The 19,932-nt window shown below is 40.7% G+C and overlaps 1 protein-coding gene across 5 annotated transcripts in view; it reads right to left on the bottom strand.

The window, feature by feature from the left end:
• Nucleotides 1-19,932, bottom strand: part of Pde4d (phosphodiesterase 4D) — a 1,345,132-nt gene that overhangs the window by 610,865 nt on the left and 714,335 nt on the right. For 2 of the 5 annotated variants that reach the window (XM_045139037.1, XM_045139036.1), the window contains exon 1: nucleotides 14,184-15,525. The exons of the other annotated variants lie outside the window; for them this stretch is intronic. Coding sequence is in view for 1 of the 2 variants with exons in the window: in XM_045139036.1 (XP_044994971.1) it covers nucleotides 14,184-14,230 (47 nt within the window). In the remaining variant the exon portion in view is untranslated. Of the gene's footprint in view, nucleotides 1-14,183; nucleotides 15,526-19,932 lie in introns of those variants that run through there. 5 annotated transcript variants of the gene reach the window in all.

Below are 19,932 nucleotides of genomic sequence, written 5' to 3'. Positions count from 1 at the left end.
GAATAGGAAAGCAATGGCCAAGTCTGTCCTTCAAATATGAACCTACTGGTGCATTCAGGGTCCCACAGTGGTGACTGATACCACACAGATCTGTACCGTCCAGAAGCCATAAACACTTTGACACAGATGATGGAATGGGACAAAAAGAATGAGACACAGAACAAAGGAAGGGCTATTTCCAAAGATGAGTTTCTTCAGTGGAATGGGGACAGAGAAGAGGGGACGAAAGAGGTGAACATGATGTCAACACAACCAAATTACAGTATGTTTATATATTAAAGTTCCCAACAGGAAAAAATAAATAAACTAGAAAAGAAGTTGAAAGTGTGTCTAAGGTCAGTATAGAACTCTCTGCTTTTCTATTTTTATATAAAGCAAAAGTATAAAACAATAATGTACATTAAATCTAACAAGTGAAAAATAAATATATAAATGTATGACTACCATATAAGTAATGACTGGGTTTAAAAACTTACATATAAGAATTCTGCAATAACAAAGGAAGAAAGGTTGTCAGTAATGATGAACCACACTTAACTATAAGACTAAAAAGGCAGACAGCATGTGAGGTGGCCCTATGTCACATTATAAACAGTGAAGGACCAATACATTTTCTTGGAAAATGAAGGCATGAGGATGATAATTTGATTGAGCTTAGTTTTATAGTGTTAAGATGTATGTTAAAGGTCACATTGGAACGAAGACTATGCCTGAGGGACACCATATATGATGATGAAAATTAAGAAAATATACTATAAATTCAGACAGACATAACAAGGTTCAAAATTAACTTTTATATATCTATGTAAGTTTATATGTATATATACATTTATATATTTGCCTCTACAAAAGATTAATTTGTATATATTAATTAATATATATTAATTAATATATATAAATTAATAATATTAATAAATTTATATATATATATATATATTTGCTTTTATAGATAGATAAAACATACACAACTCAGGGGAAGAAGGACTCCCAAACAAAGGGAATGAAGGTTAAGGCACTTACCTGAAAAGCCAAAGGACCTAAGTTCAATTCCCCAGGACCCACATAAACCAGATGTACAAGGTGGCACATGTATCTGGAGTTCATTTGTTGTGGCTGGAGGCCCTAGTGTGCCCATTCTCTTTCTACCTCTCTCTCCTTCTCTCTCTCTCTGCTACTTTCTCTCCCTCTCTAAATAAATAAACAAAGAGTGAGTGATGTGATTAGTTTTGAAGAAATTTTGTTTTTAATTTTAAGTAGAAACTTCTCATGGATACATTATGTGTTGGTGTCCTCATTTTCCTCCTCTCTGCCCCCACTCCACTGAGGGCCCTCCTTAGAGGCGTTGGTGATATTCAAGAGAAATTTCAGATTATGCACAACTGAGAAAGATGAGGAGCCTGGAGGGATGGCTTAGTAGTAAAGGTGTTTACCTGCAAAGCCAAAGGACCCAAGTTCAATTCCCAGGACCCATGTTAGCCAGATGCACAAGGGGGTCCACACATCTGAGGTTCATTTGCAGCGGCTGGAGGCCCTGATGCACTCATTCTCTCTCTTTCTTTCTCTCTCCCTCTTTCTCGTCAAATAAAGAAATGAATAAAGAGAAAGATGACGGCTTGTGCATATTCAGCTAACCTCTCCCCAACATCAGAAGTCAAAATGTGTGACTGATACCCCAACGAGACGCTCAAAGTGACCTTGTATAGAACCTTTACCTGTCCAAGCACGCTGTCTCCTGGAAATTGAGATTAATCTTGACAACATCAAATTCTAGGGACACATTTCTGAAACTGCTTTCTTTCTACGAGGTGTCCCAAGCACACACTGACTCAGGCATTGTGCTTGGGAATCTCATCATAGGAGACCTGCGTGAAATGACTCATTAAGATTAAACTACCTTGCATGAGGTGAGCTCTCGTTGAATCTCAAAAGCATCATGGCTTCCCACAGACAGGTGATGCTCACTGAGGCTAGAGAGAACAAATTTATTATTCCATCATTCCAATTTAACCAAAGAGGTGGTCTCTGGTATGGACTGATTGTGTCCAAAATGGGACACATAAGGGATGGCTTGGTCCTTCAAGTCACTCATCACTAAGTAGTAGTGGGTCTGCCGTTGAGCCACTAGATAACCTTAAGTAACTTGGTGACTCATTCATGGACAAGTTTCCTGCTCTGTATATCAGCACCAGCTAGCATGTGCTAGGAACTCAAACCCAGCTTTTCTCACTTAATCTTCATTGCCACCTACAAAAACACAGAACTATTTATTGTCCTCGAGTCACCAAAGGACTTGAATTACAGAGAGGTTGTATTCATCATGACTAGATGACAATGCTTGTCCCAGATTTTTGAGGGCTTAAAAGGACATATTGTTTGTGAAAAACATTGCTTTATATCTGATGTTAATGAGCTCCCAGATGTGATTACTATTGTTATCTTTGTGATTTTGTAGCACATGTCCACTTATCTCATAAAAACAGAGCACAATATTATTTCAAAATGTGAAGGAATATGTAATTAAGCTATTAGTTAACCCCAAAGGTCTTGGTATACTGCACTTCATAGGTACTCATTCAGAATTAAAAGTATGAATTCTTTTTTTTTGTTGTTTTTTTTTAATTTTTATTTATTTATTTGAGAGCAACAAACAGAGAGAGAAATAGTCAGATAGAAAGAGAGAGAGAATGGGCATGCCAGGGCCTCCAGCCACTGCAAACAAACTCCAGATGCATGCGCCCCATTGTGCATCTGGCTTATGTGGGTCCTGAGGAAGTGAGCCTCAAACCGGGGTCCTTAGGCTTCACAGGTGAGTGCTTAACCACTAAACCATTTCTCCAGCCCCAAAAGTATGAGTTCTTCATTAAGTGCTGTGCTGGGTGCTGGGGAACAGTATAGAATAAAATAATTGTAGTGGTTACTCTCATGGGTAGCCTCATCTATGACTTTTTTTGATGAGGATCCAAAGGCTGGCTTGACCACAGAAAGTTTCTTGGTGCCAAAGGCTTTGCAGTGAAGGTCTAGTAGATTATGAGCAGTGTTTTGAATAGTGACTTCATGGGCCACCATAACACTCGATCTCTCACTTAAAAAAAAACTAACCTTTGAGGGCAGGAGAGATGGCTCCAAGGTTAAGGTGCTCCTACAAAGCCTAACGACCGAGGTTTGATTCTTTAGTGCCCATGTAAAGCCAGATGCACAAAGTAGCACATGTATCTGGAGTTCATTTGCAATGACTACAGGCACTGGTGCTTTCTCTCTTTGGTACCATCTGTCTATTATCTATCTATGTATCTATGTATCTATCTATCTATCTATCCATCCATCCATCCATCCATCCATCCATCACCTATTTATCATCTATCTTTATCTCTGTCTTTCTGCTTTCAAATAAGTGAATAAAATAGTTTTTAAAAAACTAACCTTTTAATGAATTGCTTTCTGAAAAAAAATGAAATTTTCTTTCTATTAGAAATTAAATACTTGGAGGTATTTATTGATTGTCAACATTTACCATTGTTTTATTTTGTGACCTATACAGACCCTTCCAACTTTTATCTCTCACTACAAGACCTTCCACATACTGAGTACCAACTTTCAAGCTTGTCATTATTCTCAAAGCATCAAGAACTGTCCATCCTTAGGAACATTTGCAATCTTAAGCCTGCTGAGCAACTCAATGACAACACTGGTTACATTAGGAACTTCACACCATGTTAAATCGGATGGGTTAGGTGAAGGAGGAGCTGTGACCTTTCCAAGGGGAGAGATAGGGAGGCATGGGTGATACATTGTCTTTGCAGTGTATATGGTTTTTTTTTTTTTTTTTTCAAACAGCGTGGATATCGATATTCATGGGAAAAACATGACAATATTATCTAATGTTACATTTTTGTGAAGTATGCATTAAGTGAAATATCTATAGCTGAGAGACTGGAATTTTCTATAGGTAAAGCCAAAAACAACTGGAAGGGATCACAGACTCACTCTTGGGATGGTTCTCTAGATAATACATTATTTCCTTGCATTTCACTGAACACAGAAGTGGAGTAAATTAATTAATAAGACAATGGGCACAGGTAATCGCCTAGGGCCCCCGAGGGCAAAAGTAGGCCTGAGCTGTCAGACGCAGCTAAGGCCCCGGGGACCACAGGAAGTCACAGCTGGCCTAGACCCCAATAACCTCGGCTTCCAAGAATGGCAGGAGTGTGGCCGCACCCTCCCCCAGCTCGGGACACTTGGATGTCCTGATAACACTTAGGTTCCACTTTCCCAGAGCCTTGTGACCCCTTTCCCGGCATGTCCCTGTGTGTTAACGAGGTACCAGCCAGCAGCCTTCGCACAGCCAATCCCCCTGAGGCCCTTCCCCCATACCTTTTCCCGCCACTGCTCAGACCCTGTGACCCTTTCCTGCTCATCCATGACATCACTACATGCTAATTAGGCATCAGCAAGACCTTTGCACTAACCAGTCCCTTTATGAGCCACACCTCTTCCCGCTCTTTCACAAATGCTTGTAAACCCATTCCCCTGACAAATAAATGAGCTGTTCTCTGACACAGTCTACCAGATATTTCTTTCCATCACATTCAAAAAGGGAAGAAGAAAGAAGAGGAGGAGGGGAGAAGGGAAAAATAAAAGGAAGAGTAAAGAAAACTAAAAGAAAGTTCTGCTGGCCCAAGAGAGTATTTACAATTACATTAGATTAAAGGGATTTTAAAATATGGAATAAAGTCATAGAACCTTCTAGACATTATTATTGTAGCCTATGAAATCATAAGGCCATTTAAATAATATTCATTAATTCATATGTCATACTTATCCCTTTTTCCTATGATATCATGGAAACAAAAGAGAAAATTCACATTAATAAATATTTAACTAGGTTAGACTAGTTCTTGCTAAAGTTACATTATGCTTTGCTATTTTTGGTGAGCTTCCCAGAGAACAGTGTTACTTTCAAGTAAACTTCACAAGGGTTTTGAAGTGATCTCTGTAAAATCAGGTTGTGTGTGTGTGTATATACATATATATATATATATGTATATATATATATATATATGTATATATATATATATATATAAAACTTGTGACATTTGGACAAAAATAACCCACACACAGAGAAAAGTTCCCATTAAAAAGTGAGCAATTCTGAATCACTTTTTCTGCCCACTGTGATTGTTATTCATTTGAAGACAAAATTCAAAGCAAGCATTTCAAAGCTTCTGTTTGTCACACAAGAATTATTTCCAGGCAGCACCAAAAATGTCACTTTTCTAGAATCGGGTCATGAACATCTAACAGCAATCTAATTAATACATCCATAAGGCAGTTGCTATGACTATCAGCTAGACAACGTGATCAACTTGTTATCTGTTGGAATCCCCAAAACCACAATTAATACAATACATAAAAACACATTTCCTAAACCTGACATTAATATTGCAACACATCCATCACATTACTACCCCTTACCCTGATATAAAACTTTGTATATGGCTGGAGAGATGGCTTAGCAGTTAAGGCATTTGTCTGCAAAGCCAAAGGACCCAGGTTCCATTCCCCAGGACCCATTTTAGACAGATGCAGAAGGGGGCGCACGCCTCTGGAGTTCGTCTGCAGTGGCTGAAACCCTGGTGTGCCCATTCTCTCTCCCTCTCCCTCCCTCCCTCCCTCTCTCTCTCTCTCTCTCTTTCTCTCTCTCTCTTCCTCCCTCTCTCCCTCTTTCTCTCTGACAAATAAATAAATAAAAATAAAGCATAAAAAATTCACAAAAAACTTTGTATAAATAAAATTTCAGAACAGAGTAAAACACCCTGCAGTGACTATATATCCAAGCAGTATTCCTTTTTCAACTTGCTAGACACCTCAGTGCTTAAATATCAGTAGCCTTTCCGGTGTACACAGAGTTAAGGTCCCTCCCTCAGAGAGTCAGTTCTGAATTCCACATTCCAGAGGTAATAGAGACCAGCAGACCTCACTGTCCAAGTTCTCATTCAAGGTCTTAATCATGACATTTTTGCACTCTTTCGCTTGGTCCCTCCTCCTGCCTCAGAAGGAGTCTGTCTCCCACTAGTTTTCCAACTCTGACTCAGAATTCTTCATTTGTTAATTGTCCCTCACTCTTAAGAGGACCTTGTATTTCTCCATTAGCAATTGGTTTTCCCTTACTTCTTCTCTTCCTGCCTGTCCCATTCTTGTTACTCTTCTATTCACTCTGTTTCCATTAAAAAAAAAAAAAAATTGGGCTGGAGAGATGGCTTAGCTGTTAAGCACTTGCCTATGAAGCCTAAGGACCCCGGTTCGAGGCTTGGTTCCCCAGGTCCCATGTTAGCCAGATGCACAAGAGGGCACATGTGTCTGGAGTTCGTTTGCAGAGGCTGGAAGCCCTGGCGCGCCCATTCTCTCTCTCTCTCTATCTGTCTTTCTCTCTGTGTCTGTCGCTCTCAAATAAATAAATAAATAAAAATTAGTTTTCACCGAGTTCTCTGGTTTGATAACCCCTGAAATGAAAATTGTGCCCAGACACTCCCTCAAACCACTGTCCAAATTGTTGCCAGCAACTACGAATTCTCAAGCCCATCAATGTTTTTGTTTTTTGGGTTTCGTTTTTTTTTTTTTTGTCATTCATTCCTATACTTTATGGCATTTTGGCTCTGACAATTAAGTGGCTTCTTCCTTTGAATTCCATAATACTTTGTACATATCTGTATTAATCTGCTTCCTGCTGTCTCACGGCTTTTCTCCTCACTCATCTATGGTAATATCCAAAATAGGACTTCTGTTTAAATTTGCTTAAAGAAACATATTTTATGCTTAAAAGTACCAATATGTTCCATGTGTTCTAATAGAACTATGAGTGACTGTTTTCAGCATCATATATTAATGATTTCATATGTTAATATGCTTTTAAAAATATTTTTAGTTATTTATAAGCAGAATGAGATAAAGGGAAGAGAGACAGAGAGCATAGGCACGTCAGTGCCTCCCTCCAGCCACTGCAAATGAACTGCGGATGTTTGAACCTCTTTGAGCATCTGGCTTTACCTGGGTGCAAGAGAATCAAACCCCAGTCATTAGGTTTTGCAGACAAGCACCTGAACCGCCAAGTCATCAGTCCATTAGTATCCTTTATTTATGTGCAAAATAAAATGTAAAAGCTCGTAGCCAGAAGCAGCAATGGTAGCAGTGTACGCCCAAACTTGTGTGAGCTCTCGGGACAGCAAAGAACTCTCAAGAATCATTTCATCTGGCTGTCACCAAGTGGAGGTGGAGCGCCTTTCAAAGCAGTGCCAGGGCAGGATTGGACATGACCCAGCAGCACCCCGCAGAGCTGGTGAATGGAGTTGATCCATCCGTGCTCTGCTCACCAAGTGTGTGTCCAGAGAAAGACAAGCCTTTTGCTTTTCCCAGTCTCTGGCCATTCACCACGCACTGCAATGTCTACCTCAGACTTCAGGCCCAAGTGTGGCCACTTTCCTAACACATCTGCCCAGGAAGGTGCCAATTCGCAAAGGAACCTGTGGGTCAGAGAGGCCCTGGCTGCACAGTTCACTGCAAGTTCCTTGCAACGTGTCTCATTCTGAGAAAACCGGGGCAAGCTGCTGACCCAGAGGACCGGCAGGCCATGCTGCGAGCATTAATAGACAGCTTTTCTTAAGGAAAGGGCATTCGCGTTAGCCAATGACCTACATGCTTACCTCAACTTGCTCAGTAACGAAAGCCAATCTTGCTATTTTCCCTGCTTACTTCTGTGTCCTGGAAGGACTGTGGGAAGAGCACTAACGCGTTTGCCACGATGCAGATATGGTATATTAAAAGGGGCTCGGATGTTCAAAAGAAGCCAGATCCGTCATGGATTAGCTTCTCTAAGTAAGGAAAATGTGATCGTGAGAAACTTAGGAACCCTCTTTGAACATTCGCTACCCAATCTGCAAACAGTGAGTCAGGTAAGTGAAAACAGAGGATCCCTGTTACTGTCGAATGATGTCATACGTATGAAAACACAGGGCATGCACAGGAGGGGTGGTCTGGGGTTCCCTTCCCGGGCTGTACACAATAGGGAGGTCTGTTACTCATATTTTTAAAGAAATTTTACTCAAGTGGATTTCATGTCCCTTTTACTTATTTATTTTCTGATATTTCTAGGGTTTTTTTTTGTTTTTTGTTTTTTGGTTTTTTTTGAGGTAGAGTCTTAACGCTAGCCTAGGACATGGAATTCACTATGTGGTTTCAGGGCTGACCTTGAACTCACAATGATCTTCCTATCTCCACCTCCTGAGTGCTGGGATTAAAGGCATGCACCACCACACTCAGATGTTTGCCTTATTATTTTTTTTTTTAGCATGTCCTTCTAATAAATTATTAACAATTTGCTATGTGATTTTCTTTGAGAGTCTGCTATCTAACATAGTTTAAGTGACTAATTGCTACAATCATCTTCAACGGTGGTGAAAAGCTGAGAGTGTTCACAGGGTCACACAAAATATTAACACCAGATTTAGATTACACTTAGTAACCTGGAGTTGTATCACCTCACCCTACCCCACACAGCTAATAACCTGTGTGTATGAGCCAGATTATTTATTTTTCTAACCAAATATATATACATATACATATACATATACATATACATACATATACATATATATATACCAAATATACACACACACACACACACACACACACACACATATATATATATGCTCAATCCCTAAATATGTTTACTGTCCCAAAAGCTCACAATATAAATCCATGCATATACTGTCTAGGGCATGATCACAGGTAGGTGATTCTCAACAGGAAACGTATTTCAATAAGTGATGATCAGTGCATTTTTAAACTACTGCTTAAAAAGTAGAAAGAGAAGCCAGGCGTGGTGCCACATGCCTTTAATCCCAGCAGTCAGGAGGCAAAGGTAAGAGGATCGCTGTGAGTTTGAGGCCACCCTAAGACTACATAGTGAATTTCAGGTCAGCCTGAGCTACAGTGAGACCCTACCTAAAAACACCAAAAAAGAAAAAAAAAAAAAGTAGAAAGAGGCTATAACAAGACAGAGTATTAATGAATGTGAACTCTTGTGGGATATGATGGAATAAGGAGAAAAGGGAGTGATAAGCTAAAACATAAGAAGGGGCCGGGCATGGTGGTGCATGCCTTTAATCCCAGCATTCACTGAGGAGGCAGAGGTTGGAGGATTGCTGACAGTTCGAGGCCACCCTGAGACTACATTTCGAATTTTAAGCTAGTGACTTGTAAGAAACTGATCATTTCTCTTAGGTTCTTCCATTCTGAACTCTTTTCCTCTTTTTCTGACTTGCCTATTTTTCTGAGTTCAAAGACAACAGCATTAGAGGAGGTGAGTCAGCAATATCAACTAAATGAGCTCAGCCACAATGCATAGAAAGTCAAGAAGCTAATGGGCATGAGATAGCCCAAATTCTTAGCTGATAATTTTCATATGGTATTTTCTGTTTTTCCTTTCTTTCCTTTGAAGCAATCTTCTAAGAGCTCCTTGGCTTGGGCCACCCACATAGCCCATGTCAACAGTGGGAAGCGAACAAACTATTTTTTGCAATCGTGAAAGACTTTTAAGACTAAAAAAGCAAAAGCAGCTATATTTAATTTTCATAAATTATGAACATACTAGGATTGCTAATGACAAACTTTCTTCTCTTTCTCTGTCTTATCAAATCTAATCAAATTTTATTTTCATATTTAAATTCCAGAATGTGACTAGCAGAAATTAAAGACATCTAATGCCAATAAAAGACAGTAAAATCAAATACCAACCAAAAAATTATAAGATTAATTAATATTATCAAAGCTTTATCAAATTAAAAACAAAACAAAAACCTTTGCTGCATTTTAGCTAAACCCAACTTTTTGCCTTATTCAATAGCTTAAGCTCCAGGGATTGGCTTCACAACAAGTTCTATCCATCTTAAGCCTCAAGTTCTTTGGTCGTAAGTGTTTAGCCCTAACAGGATTCAGAACCAAGCAGTAAGTCTGATGTTGAATTTTAGAATTTAGGGGTATTTTTGACAGACAGGAGCAAGAGCAATGAGTTAAGGTTAGTTGAAGTGCAATATCATTAGAAAGTAAGTAGACACTGGATGAACTTGAGTTTGACAGCAAACCTCCATTATGTAATGCAACACTTAATATTTTCTGTATATCCCTATATGCACCATCATTGCCCTCACCATGTGATTGGTCCAAACATGAACACTGAGAAATGTACTTCTCGGTTAGATTTCTATAGTTGCAAATGGATGAAGAGAAGGAAAACCTCAAATAGCAAATTCATAAGTAGCTAGGAAGAGTCATTGCTTACTTCTCTAAGGGTAGAAAGCCATTTTGCCTTCCTCTGCTTAGTCACTGGAGTCATTCTTTGAAATATAACATGTATATATAAGTATATGGGTGTGTGTGTGTGTGTGTGTGTATACATACATATATATACATATATGTGGAAATTATATATGTATATGTTGATTTTATATCTTGCTTCATTCTGTAAAGGAGATAATATATATGCATATAGCAAAATGAGCTACTTTGTGAGGCCAACATTTGGTCTATAGAGGAACAACCAACCTGTGACCTGTTATGTTAGACCTTATAAGAAATGCTACTTTAGGATGGGTCATCCAACAGAGGGATACAAGAGACTTTAAGAAGAAAAAGAAAAAGCTTCAAAATTGAGTCAAGGTGTCATCATCACCCTCTTTGGTACCTTAATTGGACTCAGCTGTCATTATCAACTACAACAGCTTGATAAATGCATTTAGACATCTGGCTCTTGGATAACAAAACTCAGATAAGTAAATAATTAACCACCATTCGCAATCGTTGGTACCAAATCTTCCTCTTGTGTCCTGAGACGGCACTCTGATGACGGTTAGCTCTCAGCAGCTTTCTTCAACAGGCTTTTATTTATCACTTTTCTCTGAGTCATTGAGCCCCTTAGAAAATGGATATAAAGGTATTCAAGTCAAAGGACTTTCTAACATTTCTTACAATATAACATTATTGCACTAAACATAACCTAAGATGTCCTGATGTCTTGGTTGAGTCTCTAACATCTTTACAAAGCACATTATACAAAGTTTACGTATATAATTTCCACGCAAGGAAAAACCTGCAACATATGTTAGTTAGTTACACTAGGTTATGTCATCCTGGGTGGATCCTTGCAGGTGATTCAACACCATGAGGCTTCCAAAGAGTCCTTTGCATTGTTGCTCGATGTAATTTTTAAATTCCTAGAAAGCTCACTGACATGCCCCTGCTTTGACCACTACAAACGCATTTCTGAATTGCGAGGCTGCCATTCTATTCCACCAACTTGCCAGAATCAAGAACAGCACTTGTTCACCCCGTGAGGCCGACCCTTATCTCTATTTGACTTGGCAGTTAGAGAGGCTTAACATGTGCAATGGAAAGACATGTCCATCCTGCAAATCCTCCAGCAAATATTTCTAAATGTGGCTTCAAGCAAGACACATTTCTCATACCACTCTTTTCGTACTCAAAGGGTAACGTCCTATGAACCCAAGTTCCAGGACCACTTATTAGCTTTAACTTGTGACCAATAGACAATGCTTTTGTAATACGAGTGTGCAGTGAACAACACACAGATGGAGGGTTAAGAGCATGAAGGTTTCTACTTGGGTCCCTGTCTCTGAGAAACTGCTGAAGACTTCCAGATACAGCAGCACTCCCTGCTTCTCAGAGCCAAAGGGAGAGGGGCTGGAGCATGGCTGCGTCCATCCTGTCAATCCAAAATGCTGCTATGGTGATGAGCAAGGGCTCCTGAAATCAGAGCACAGATCTCCTTTAAAACTCTTATTGTTCCCTGGCATTGGTCTGTTGCCATCTTCTCATCTACCTCTCCAAAAAGAAACAGGCCAGCATGGGAGAAAGAAGAAAGAAGTCTTTGGAGATGAAAAGACCAAGTTGGCAAAGTCTGTCGTCTTAGTGTGAACGTTCAGAAGCAGGGAATATGATCCAGCAGGGACAATTGCAGTGGGACAAAGGGAAAGGTTTTCTGTCAAGGAACACCTAGACTCATGATGCAATAGTGAATGATGAAGTTATAAATAAAAGGGGAAAAAAAAAAAACACAACTTGGGAAGTTGAGAACCAAACACCCCACTAACTGGGTCACCTGGGGAAAACAAACAAACAAACAGTATATCACTCTTTTGAGGTAAATGTCTCATTAATAAATCCTTTCAATCCCAAGGGAGAATAGATGTATAGAACACTGGTATCCACTTGGCTCAGTGTGGCTGAAGCAACCACAAACTGGTACATCATGCAGTGAGATGAATAAAGGGTTTCTTAGATCCAGGCACAAAAGAAAGCCACCAAGATTCCTAACCTCACCCTACGCCTTTCACACCCAAACCGGTATTACAGATGTAGGGAAGCATGAATAAGCAAATTTACATTCTTCCCCAAAGTAGAGTTGAATAGCTCATTTCTTTCCAAGTCAAAAGTGGAGGTGAGTTTCACACAGCAAAAGTAAACGTGACTATCCCGCGGCGAGGCAGTCAGAAAGTACATGCATCCCACCTAACAAAACACAAGCAACCGGACTCGCACAATGGAGATTAGCTAGGACAAAAACTGTGGCCCTGGAGCCAGCTACACTTCACAGAAGTGAGAATGAAAATTTCCCCACTCTAAACAAATAAGAGGTATAACAGTAACCTTAGAGAAAGATACGGAAATAGACCAAAAACATTTAAGTATTTGACAAATCCTACTGGGTGCCAAGTATTGCTTCCAGAACCTTTTCATCGCAGGATGCAGGGCTACTGAGGGGAAATTTTCTATAAGAGAAACAAGAATCTTATGTTGATGTCTGACCCTCACCCACAGGACAAGCGAGACATTGGTACCGAAGCTCCCCTGAGTCGGGGACTCTGGTGAGGTGATGCAGTTGGAAGGGCTCTACAGCCTACAGACATGCCAGCAGACTCCTTCACAGACACGTTTGAGACTGGGGGATGCAGGCTGTAGTCCACAGAGGAGGAAGATACGCCACAGCCCTGACTCCGGATGCCTCTGGGGTTGCCAGAAAAGAGGCCCCTGCCTAGAGCGACAGGGGAGACTGCCCATTCTTTTTGTGATCCGAGGTTTTTTGCTGCAAGCCAGAACCTCTGTAATCACCCGGCAGGTGAGGGTGCTGTTGCCATAAGCTATCAGACAGCTGCGAAATGCTCAGCGATCTGCTAGGGTGTCACTTATCCTGAGTCCACTCAAAATATTTACGTGAGAAAAAAAAAAAAAAAAACCTACTTTGAAACATCGGATCCAGTATACAGCATACAAAACCTTACAAAGTTCCCTTATGCCTTCACAAAGTTTCTGCTTTGAGTGAAACATTCAGAGTTCCCAAAGCAATTTTTAAAACAAAGATCGTTGCCCTTTTACTTATCTTCAGCAATTGCTTTCCTACATAGATTTAGTCATAAACTCCAACCAGGAACAGTACATAACAGCTCAAGTCCAGGGCCCTTGATACATCACATTGACCCCTAATATCCGAGCAAACAATCACAACACAAAGCCAGGTCCCTAAGAGCCAGAGGACTTGACACTATGTGTTAGAATTCTGCTAGAATTCTACTGGCTTGTTCTAGAAGCAGTAGTTCTTGAGCAGCTAAGATATTATTGAATGTGAGATATCTTTTACATTAGGAGTTTTTTGTTTTTAACAAAATTGAGGAAACATCCTAAGTTTTTCTTAACCTTCCTTTGGAATATTCAGGCCAATTCATAGGTGGCAGAAATTCATCTATGCCCTTCCCCAGGGAATTTTCAAATAAAACAGGAAAAAAAAAATCTGATTCCTCCCCCACCTTTTTTTCTATTATTTGTTAGCTAATTGGTAGCCATTCTCAAAGCTTTATTTTTTCACACTTGGGACCATGAGATACGGCCAATACGAAGTATAAGCGTGCTCTATTGTTAATTTACAAGTAATTTTATTGCATAACCATTACTTTCTCGGACAATCTTTGGTTTTATACTTTGTTTGGTTTTTTTTTTTTTCTTTCATTCTCACTCGATGCCTGTCTTCTGGTTCCAGAATCACCCCTCCTCCTCCGGTTCCTGTCACGGGTATTTTGGATCCTGAGCTTTCAGGCTGAAAGGGGTAATGGGTCACTTACCATATCCAGGAATGCCTTCGAAAGGGGAAATTGTTCACATGCATCATGTCCGCAGCTCTTCGCTCATTAATATTTTCCTCGTCTCCCGTGTTACATGTAGTGATTTTCACAGATGAATTCCAAACTCTCTTGCTAAAGCAGCTACCATGGGCAATTATTGCAACAAGTATTGAATTCGGAGAAAGAAAGGAAAGCAAATCCCCCAGAAGTAAACAGCAACAACCAAAAACCCTCCCAGGATTTGAAGAAAGAAACACCACACAGCATTGCAGGGATGGGTCCGTCCATGGAGGCTTCTCTAGTCAAGCCAACACCACGAAAGTCCAATGGCTAATCCTAAAGGATGGCAAAGATTGTCTCGGTGAAATCCAACTTGCTTTGAGTGTAAATTAACGCATCCTCGCGGGAAGGACTATGAAATGTGGGAAGAAAGGAGTCAAAAGACAGTTTCTTGTTATCCTTGTTAAAGAAGTGTTAGAAGGGACACGGAAAACTTCACGCTGCTTGGCCATGCTGTCTTTTAGGAGGGAATATTGCTTTTTCTTCTTTCTTAGGCACATATTCATGTGTGGTCACTTTAACGCTGGACTATGGTCTGAGACGTGGAGGACAAAAGACCTGGGCAGAGGGGCCAGGAACCATGTACGTAATCGCCCAAACCAACTTCTTCCCCCCACCACCGAGTCTCAGAATTGCTGGTTTCCAGTGCACAAGTGGGAAGGCCAGGAGGGATTTCTGCCTTGCAGGACAGGCTTAGCATCAGCTACCATCATGAGTTCAGAGGGGGCTGGCATAAAGAAATTCATCTGCCCGCTGCTCACCCCGTAAATCAGGCTGCCTGCTCGCTGCAAGTAAAATGACTAAGCTATCGATCCGATCCTTTCTCTGCAGAATCCCTTCAATTTGTTGTCACCAAAACCATGTGTGGGCTTTTCATATCTTGCCTTGGAAGGACAATGAAATGTTCACAGCTGCAAGGTATCCGTTGTCTAAGAATGCCTGGCCCCGGCTGGCTGGCTGGCTCGCTCTCTTTTAAGCCTCACCCCAAATTCACTCCCCCCCTCCCCTCAGTTAGATGTCATTTAACTCTGCTCCGCTGACATCCCTGCAAGATTTTTCACGCCCAAGCTATACAGACCTTGCATGCTTTTACAAACACAATGGGAACAGGCTCCTGTCCTGGTGGAGTCCCCCACGCCGAACTTCCCCCAGGCTGCAACCTTTTTGGGCTCTTCTTCGCAGCCTCGTCTGCCCTGGGCTGTGCCACCCCAGGGCTCTGAGCAGCCCAGAGCGCTTGCAGGCTCCGCGGTACTGTACATTAACTCTGCACCGCCTGCTCCGGGTGCAGACTGCTCCTTGACAGGGGATGTGCTGGCGTCAAGGGGCCCTCTAGGTGGGTTCCCGGACACTGCAAAGATGCACGCTCCCTATTTAGCCTCCCAGGAAGAGAGAGCAAAAAAAAAAAAAAAAAAGAAAGAAAGAAAGAAAGAAAAATAGAAAAGGGGTTAAAGGACCAGCTCGCCCTGAAGGAAGACGATTTCTTTCAGTCATTACCAAGCAGGAGAAGCTAAACAGCAAGAAACCTGAAAATAACCTCACAGGGAAATGACACCTGAAACAAACAGATATTATTACGGAGGCAGGTTAATTCATTTATTGATTTTTTAAAATTTTTCCCCCCACCTCATCCAATGAAAAGAGGAGGAAGCAAAGAAGTAGAGAGGAGATTTGGAAATGACAGGGTCTAGGCAATTTCGACTCTTGTGAGGAAAAAGAAGAAAATATGGGGGTGGAGAAGCGTGCTTAATAGATGATCTGTCACCATTCAGCTACAGACGTCCATGCTATGGGTTTGGGCAGGAAATCCTGGGGAAGTCAGTTCTGCAGAAGTCAGTTAGGCATCAGTGGGGCATGTTTGCACAGGGGGTGTGTTGCTTAGGAGTGCTCAGATCAAAGGTGGCATGGCTGTGCTTGGCATTTTGCATTTTTCTCAAGCCTGTCCCTTTGTTGTGAGAATTCGGATCAACAATTCCCTCAAAGCGCCCCATGGTTCTTGATGCCATTTTAGAGCAAGAATAAAATAGTAAACTCTTGGAATAGTAGGTTAACACTTAAGCAGTGTTTGTTTCAATCAGTCAGGGAATAAGCTTACAGAAAGCTGTGTGCTCAATTTTAAGGTCTCATTCTTGAGCTTGGGTATTTAAGAAGGCGGTTATGCAATTGCATTAATATTAAATGGAGTACAGGCAATACTTAATACATGATGCTGTGATCTTCAGTTAGGATTTCCCCAGTGAGTTCCTGCCCTTGCAGAAAACACCACTGAGCAGGCTGATGGGGAAGGGGAGGCATTTTGCATATGTTCAAAACTAGATATAAAACATGAAATTAGTTTAAGAAAACTGCTATGATTTGAACCAATGATGATCCTAGTATAGGCTGCCGCTCCTGGGATTAGGGAGGGCTCGGGGGTTCCTATAAAAGACAGTGAAAATTGGGCTGGAGAGATGGTTTAGCAGTTAAGGCAAAGCCTAAGCACCCGGGTTCAATTCCCCTGTACCCACGTAAGACAAATGCACAATGTGGCACATGTGTCTGGAATTGGTCTGCAGTGGCTGAGGGCCTGGCATGCCCATTCTTTCTCTCTCTCTCTCCCTCTTTTTCTCTCAAATAAATAAATAAAAAAGCAAAAGAGTATGAACTTTGCATACAGAAAGATGACCCCGTAGGACAAAAAAGAACTTGAGGACATTCACTGGAATTTCTTTTAGTCTAGACAGTGACTTCATACCTGTGTTTTAATATTTTCATTTATTTGTAAGCAATGAGAGGAGAGAGAGCGAGAATGGCCACACCAGGGCCTCCAGTGACTGCAAATGAACTCCAGATGCATGTGCCACTGCACATCAGGCTTTATGTGGGTACTAGGGAACTGAATCCTTAGCCTTCGCAGACAAGCACCTTAACCACTGAAAAATCTCTCCAGCTCCTTACCTAGATTTTACAGGGAACTAAATCTCTCTCACAAGGTCACTTGTAACGGGGCCCCGAACACTTCCGCTTGAATTGTTCTTAACAAGCTTGAATGCTTAACGTCACATAGCGCTGAGCAATTCACAATTTTACATTACAGTAGTTTTTTAACTATTATCCAAGATCTGGGTGTACTGACAATGTCCCTTGCCTTGTCCTAAGAGTTTTGCATGCGTCTCTCACTTAATCCACTCAACAACAGGTAAAGGCGTTTATTAACCTTGCTGGACAGGAAGGGAAAGTGAAGCACTCAGATCTTCAGTGGATTTCTGGGAGACAAAGGCCTTGCAAATCACCATTTGAAGCAAGGATGTGTGACTGCGTGGGTCTCTGTCACTTTGCCCATCAGAGCTGTCACACCTCCTCGGGGCACCTCAGTAATATATATAATTTATTTGATAATAAGTATATTTATTTGACACATATTTCCTTTTTTAATCCATTCTATTCCTTTGGGCTCATACATTTACTTCTCCCACCATGGAGGTGAGGATGTCTTTATAGAAAACAGCAATTGTAAAGAAAATATGGTGTATATAAATTTTATTTTATAATTAGCATGTTTTATTTGACACATTTTTTTTCCTTTTTTTTTTAATTTTTTATTTACTTATTTGAGAGCGACAGACACAGAGAGAAAGACAGATGGAGGGAGAGAGAGAGAATAGGCGCGCCAGGGCTTCCAGCCTCTGCAAACGAACTCCAGACGCGTGCGCCCCCTTGTGCATCTGGCTAACGTGGGACCTGGGGAACCGAGCCTCGAACCGGGGTTCTTAAGCTTCACAGGCAAGCGCTTAACCGCTAAGCCATCTCTCCAGCCCTTTTTTTTCCTTTTTAATTCATTCTATTCCATTGGGTTCATAGGACAAAGGGTTGCCTATGCGTAATATGTTGACAAAAATATGTCTGGACTGGAGGGCTGGAGAGATGGCTTAGCGGTTAGGGCGTTTGCCTGTGAAGCCTAAGGACCCCTGTTCGAGGCTCGATTCCCCAGGTCCCACGTTAGCCAGATGCACAAGGGGGCGCACACGTCTGGAGTTCGTTTGCAGTGGCTGGAGGCCCTGATGCGCCCATTCTCTCTCTCTGCTTCTTTCTCTCTCTGTCACTCTGAAATAAATAAATAAAAATAAACAAAAAAAATTTTAAAATATATGTCTGAACTGGAGAAATGGCTTAGCAGACAAGGGATTTGCCTGAGAAGCATGAGGACCCAGGTTCGATTCCCCAGTACCACACAAGACAGATACACAAAATGGCACATGAGTCTGAAGTTCATTTGCAATGGCTGGGGACTCTGGTATGCCCATTTACTTTCTATCTGCCTCTTTTTCTCTTTCAAATAATAAATAAAATATTTAAAAAATATTTCTATGGGCTGGAGAGATGTCTTAGTGGTTAAGGTGGTTGCCTGCGAAGCCTAATGACCCATGTTCAATCTCTGTCAAGATTCCATGTAAGCCAGATGCACAAAGATAACTCAAGATCAAGGTCGCACATGAGTACTAGGTGGCAAAAGTATCTGGAGTTTGATTGCTGTGGATGAAGCCTTGGTGCACCATCTCTCTCTCTCTCTTTACAATAAAAATAAATAAACAAACTTCTAGCTAGGCCTGGTGGTGCATGCCTTTAATTCCAGCACTTGGGAGGCAGAGCTAGGAGAATCGCTGTGAGTTCAAAGCCATCCTGAGACTTCAGAGTGAATTTCAGGTTAGCCTGGGCTACAGTGAGACATTACCTTGAAAAAAGAATTTTAAAAAATCTGAGTATTTCCCACCTGCCACCTGTTCAACATTTGATACTGGTTAGCGATGCTTCCACTGGTTAGGGGAAGCTATCAGCGCAGTACTCTAAAGAGAGAAAATGCAAATCACCCAGTAAATAGATTACTAAAGGAAATTTTATATATGTTTAAACTCAGGAAGTATTTCAAATCACTACTTTTAGAGTGGACTTCCCTTGTTGTGTTTTATTTTTATGCATGCAGCTGTATCAAGTGTAACAAATTAGACCAAAAGGAAACACAACTGAGAACCTAAGAATAGTAATAGGAAACTCAAATGTATCCTTGAAGTATAACAAAGAAAATGTAATTTATCCCCTGGTTCAGGAACCTAAAGCTATGTACAATAAGAAACGCTCTCAACTGAACATGCATGTAGATTCAACAAATATAAAAAACTGAGTTTGTTTAGATGCAGAAATGGTTCACCTCCAGTATTTTAATCTGATATTAGTAAAAACAGAGTCTCAAGAACTATGATCACTAAGTAACAAACTGATACTGAACAAGATTTAATCATTAACAAATGGATGAACTTCAAGAAACAACAGGCAGAAGAGTTTATGTCTAAAAAACAAATTCGGTGAGTCAATAATGTTGAGAGGAACAAAGACAGTACTTATGTTTGTTATTGGATTTAAAGTAACAATCAGGGGCTGGAGAGATGGCTCAGCAATTAAGGAGCTTACATATAAAGCCTAAGGACCCCAATTCAATTACCCAGTACCCACATAAAGCCAGATACACAATGCTGTGCATGCCTCTGGAGTTCTTTGTAGCAGTTAGAGACCCTCATAAGCCCATTCTCTCTCTCTCTCTCTCTCTCTCTAAATATATATTTGTAGATAGATATACATATATATATATATGCATATATAGAGAGATAATATATAGTATATGTAATATATAATATATATTATTTATTATATATAATTA

This window comes from Jaculus jaculus, chromosome 20, assembly GCF_020740685.1.
Source record: "Jaculus jaculus isolate mJacJac1 chromosome 20, mJacJac1.mat.Y.cur, whole genome shotgun sequence".
Lineage (NCBI taxonomy): Eukaryota > Metazoa > Chordata > Mammalia > Rodentia > Dipodidae > Jaculus > Jaculus jaculus.
The sequence above is the reverse complement of the archived record's forward strand: the minus strand, read 5'-3'. Positions and strand labels throughout refer to the sequence as shown.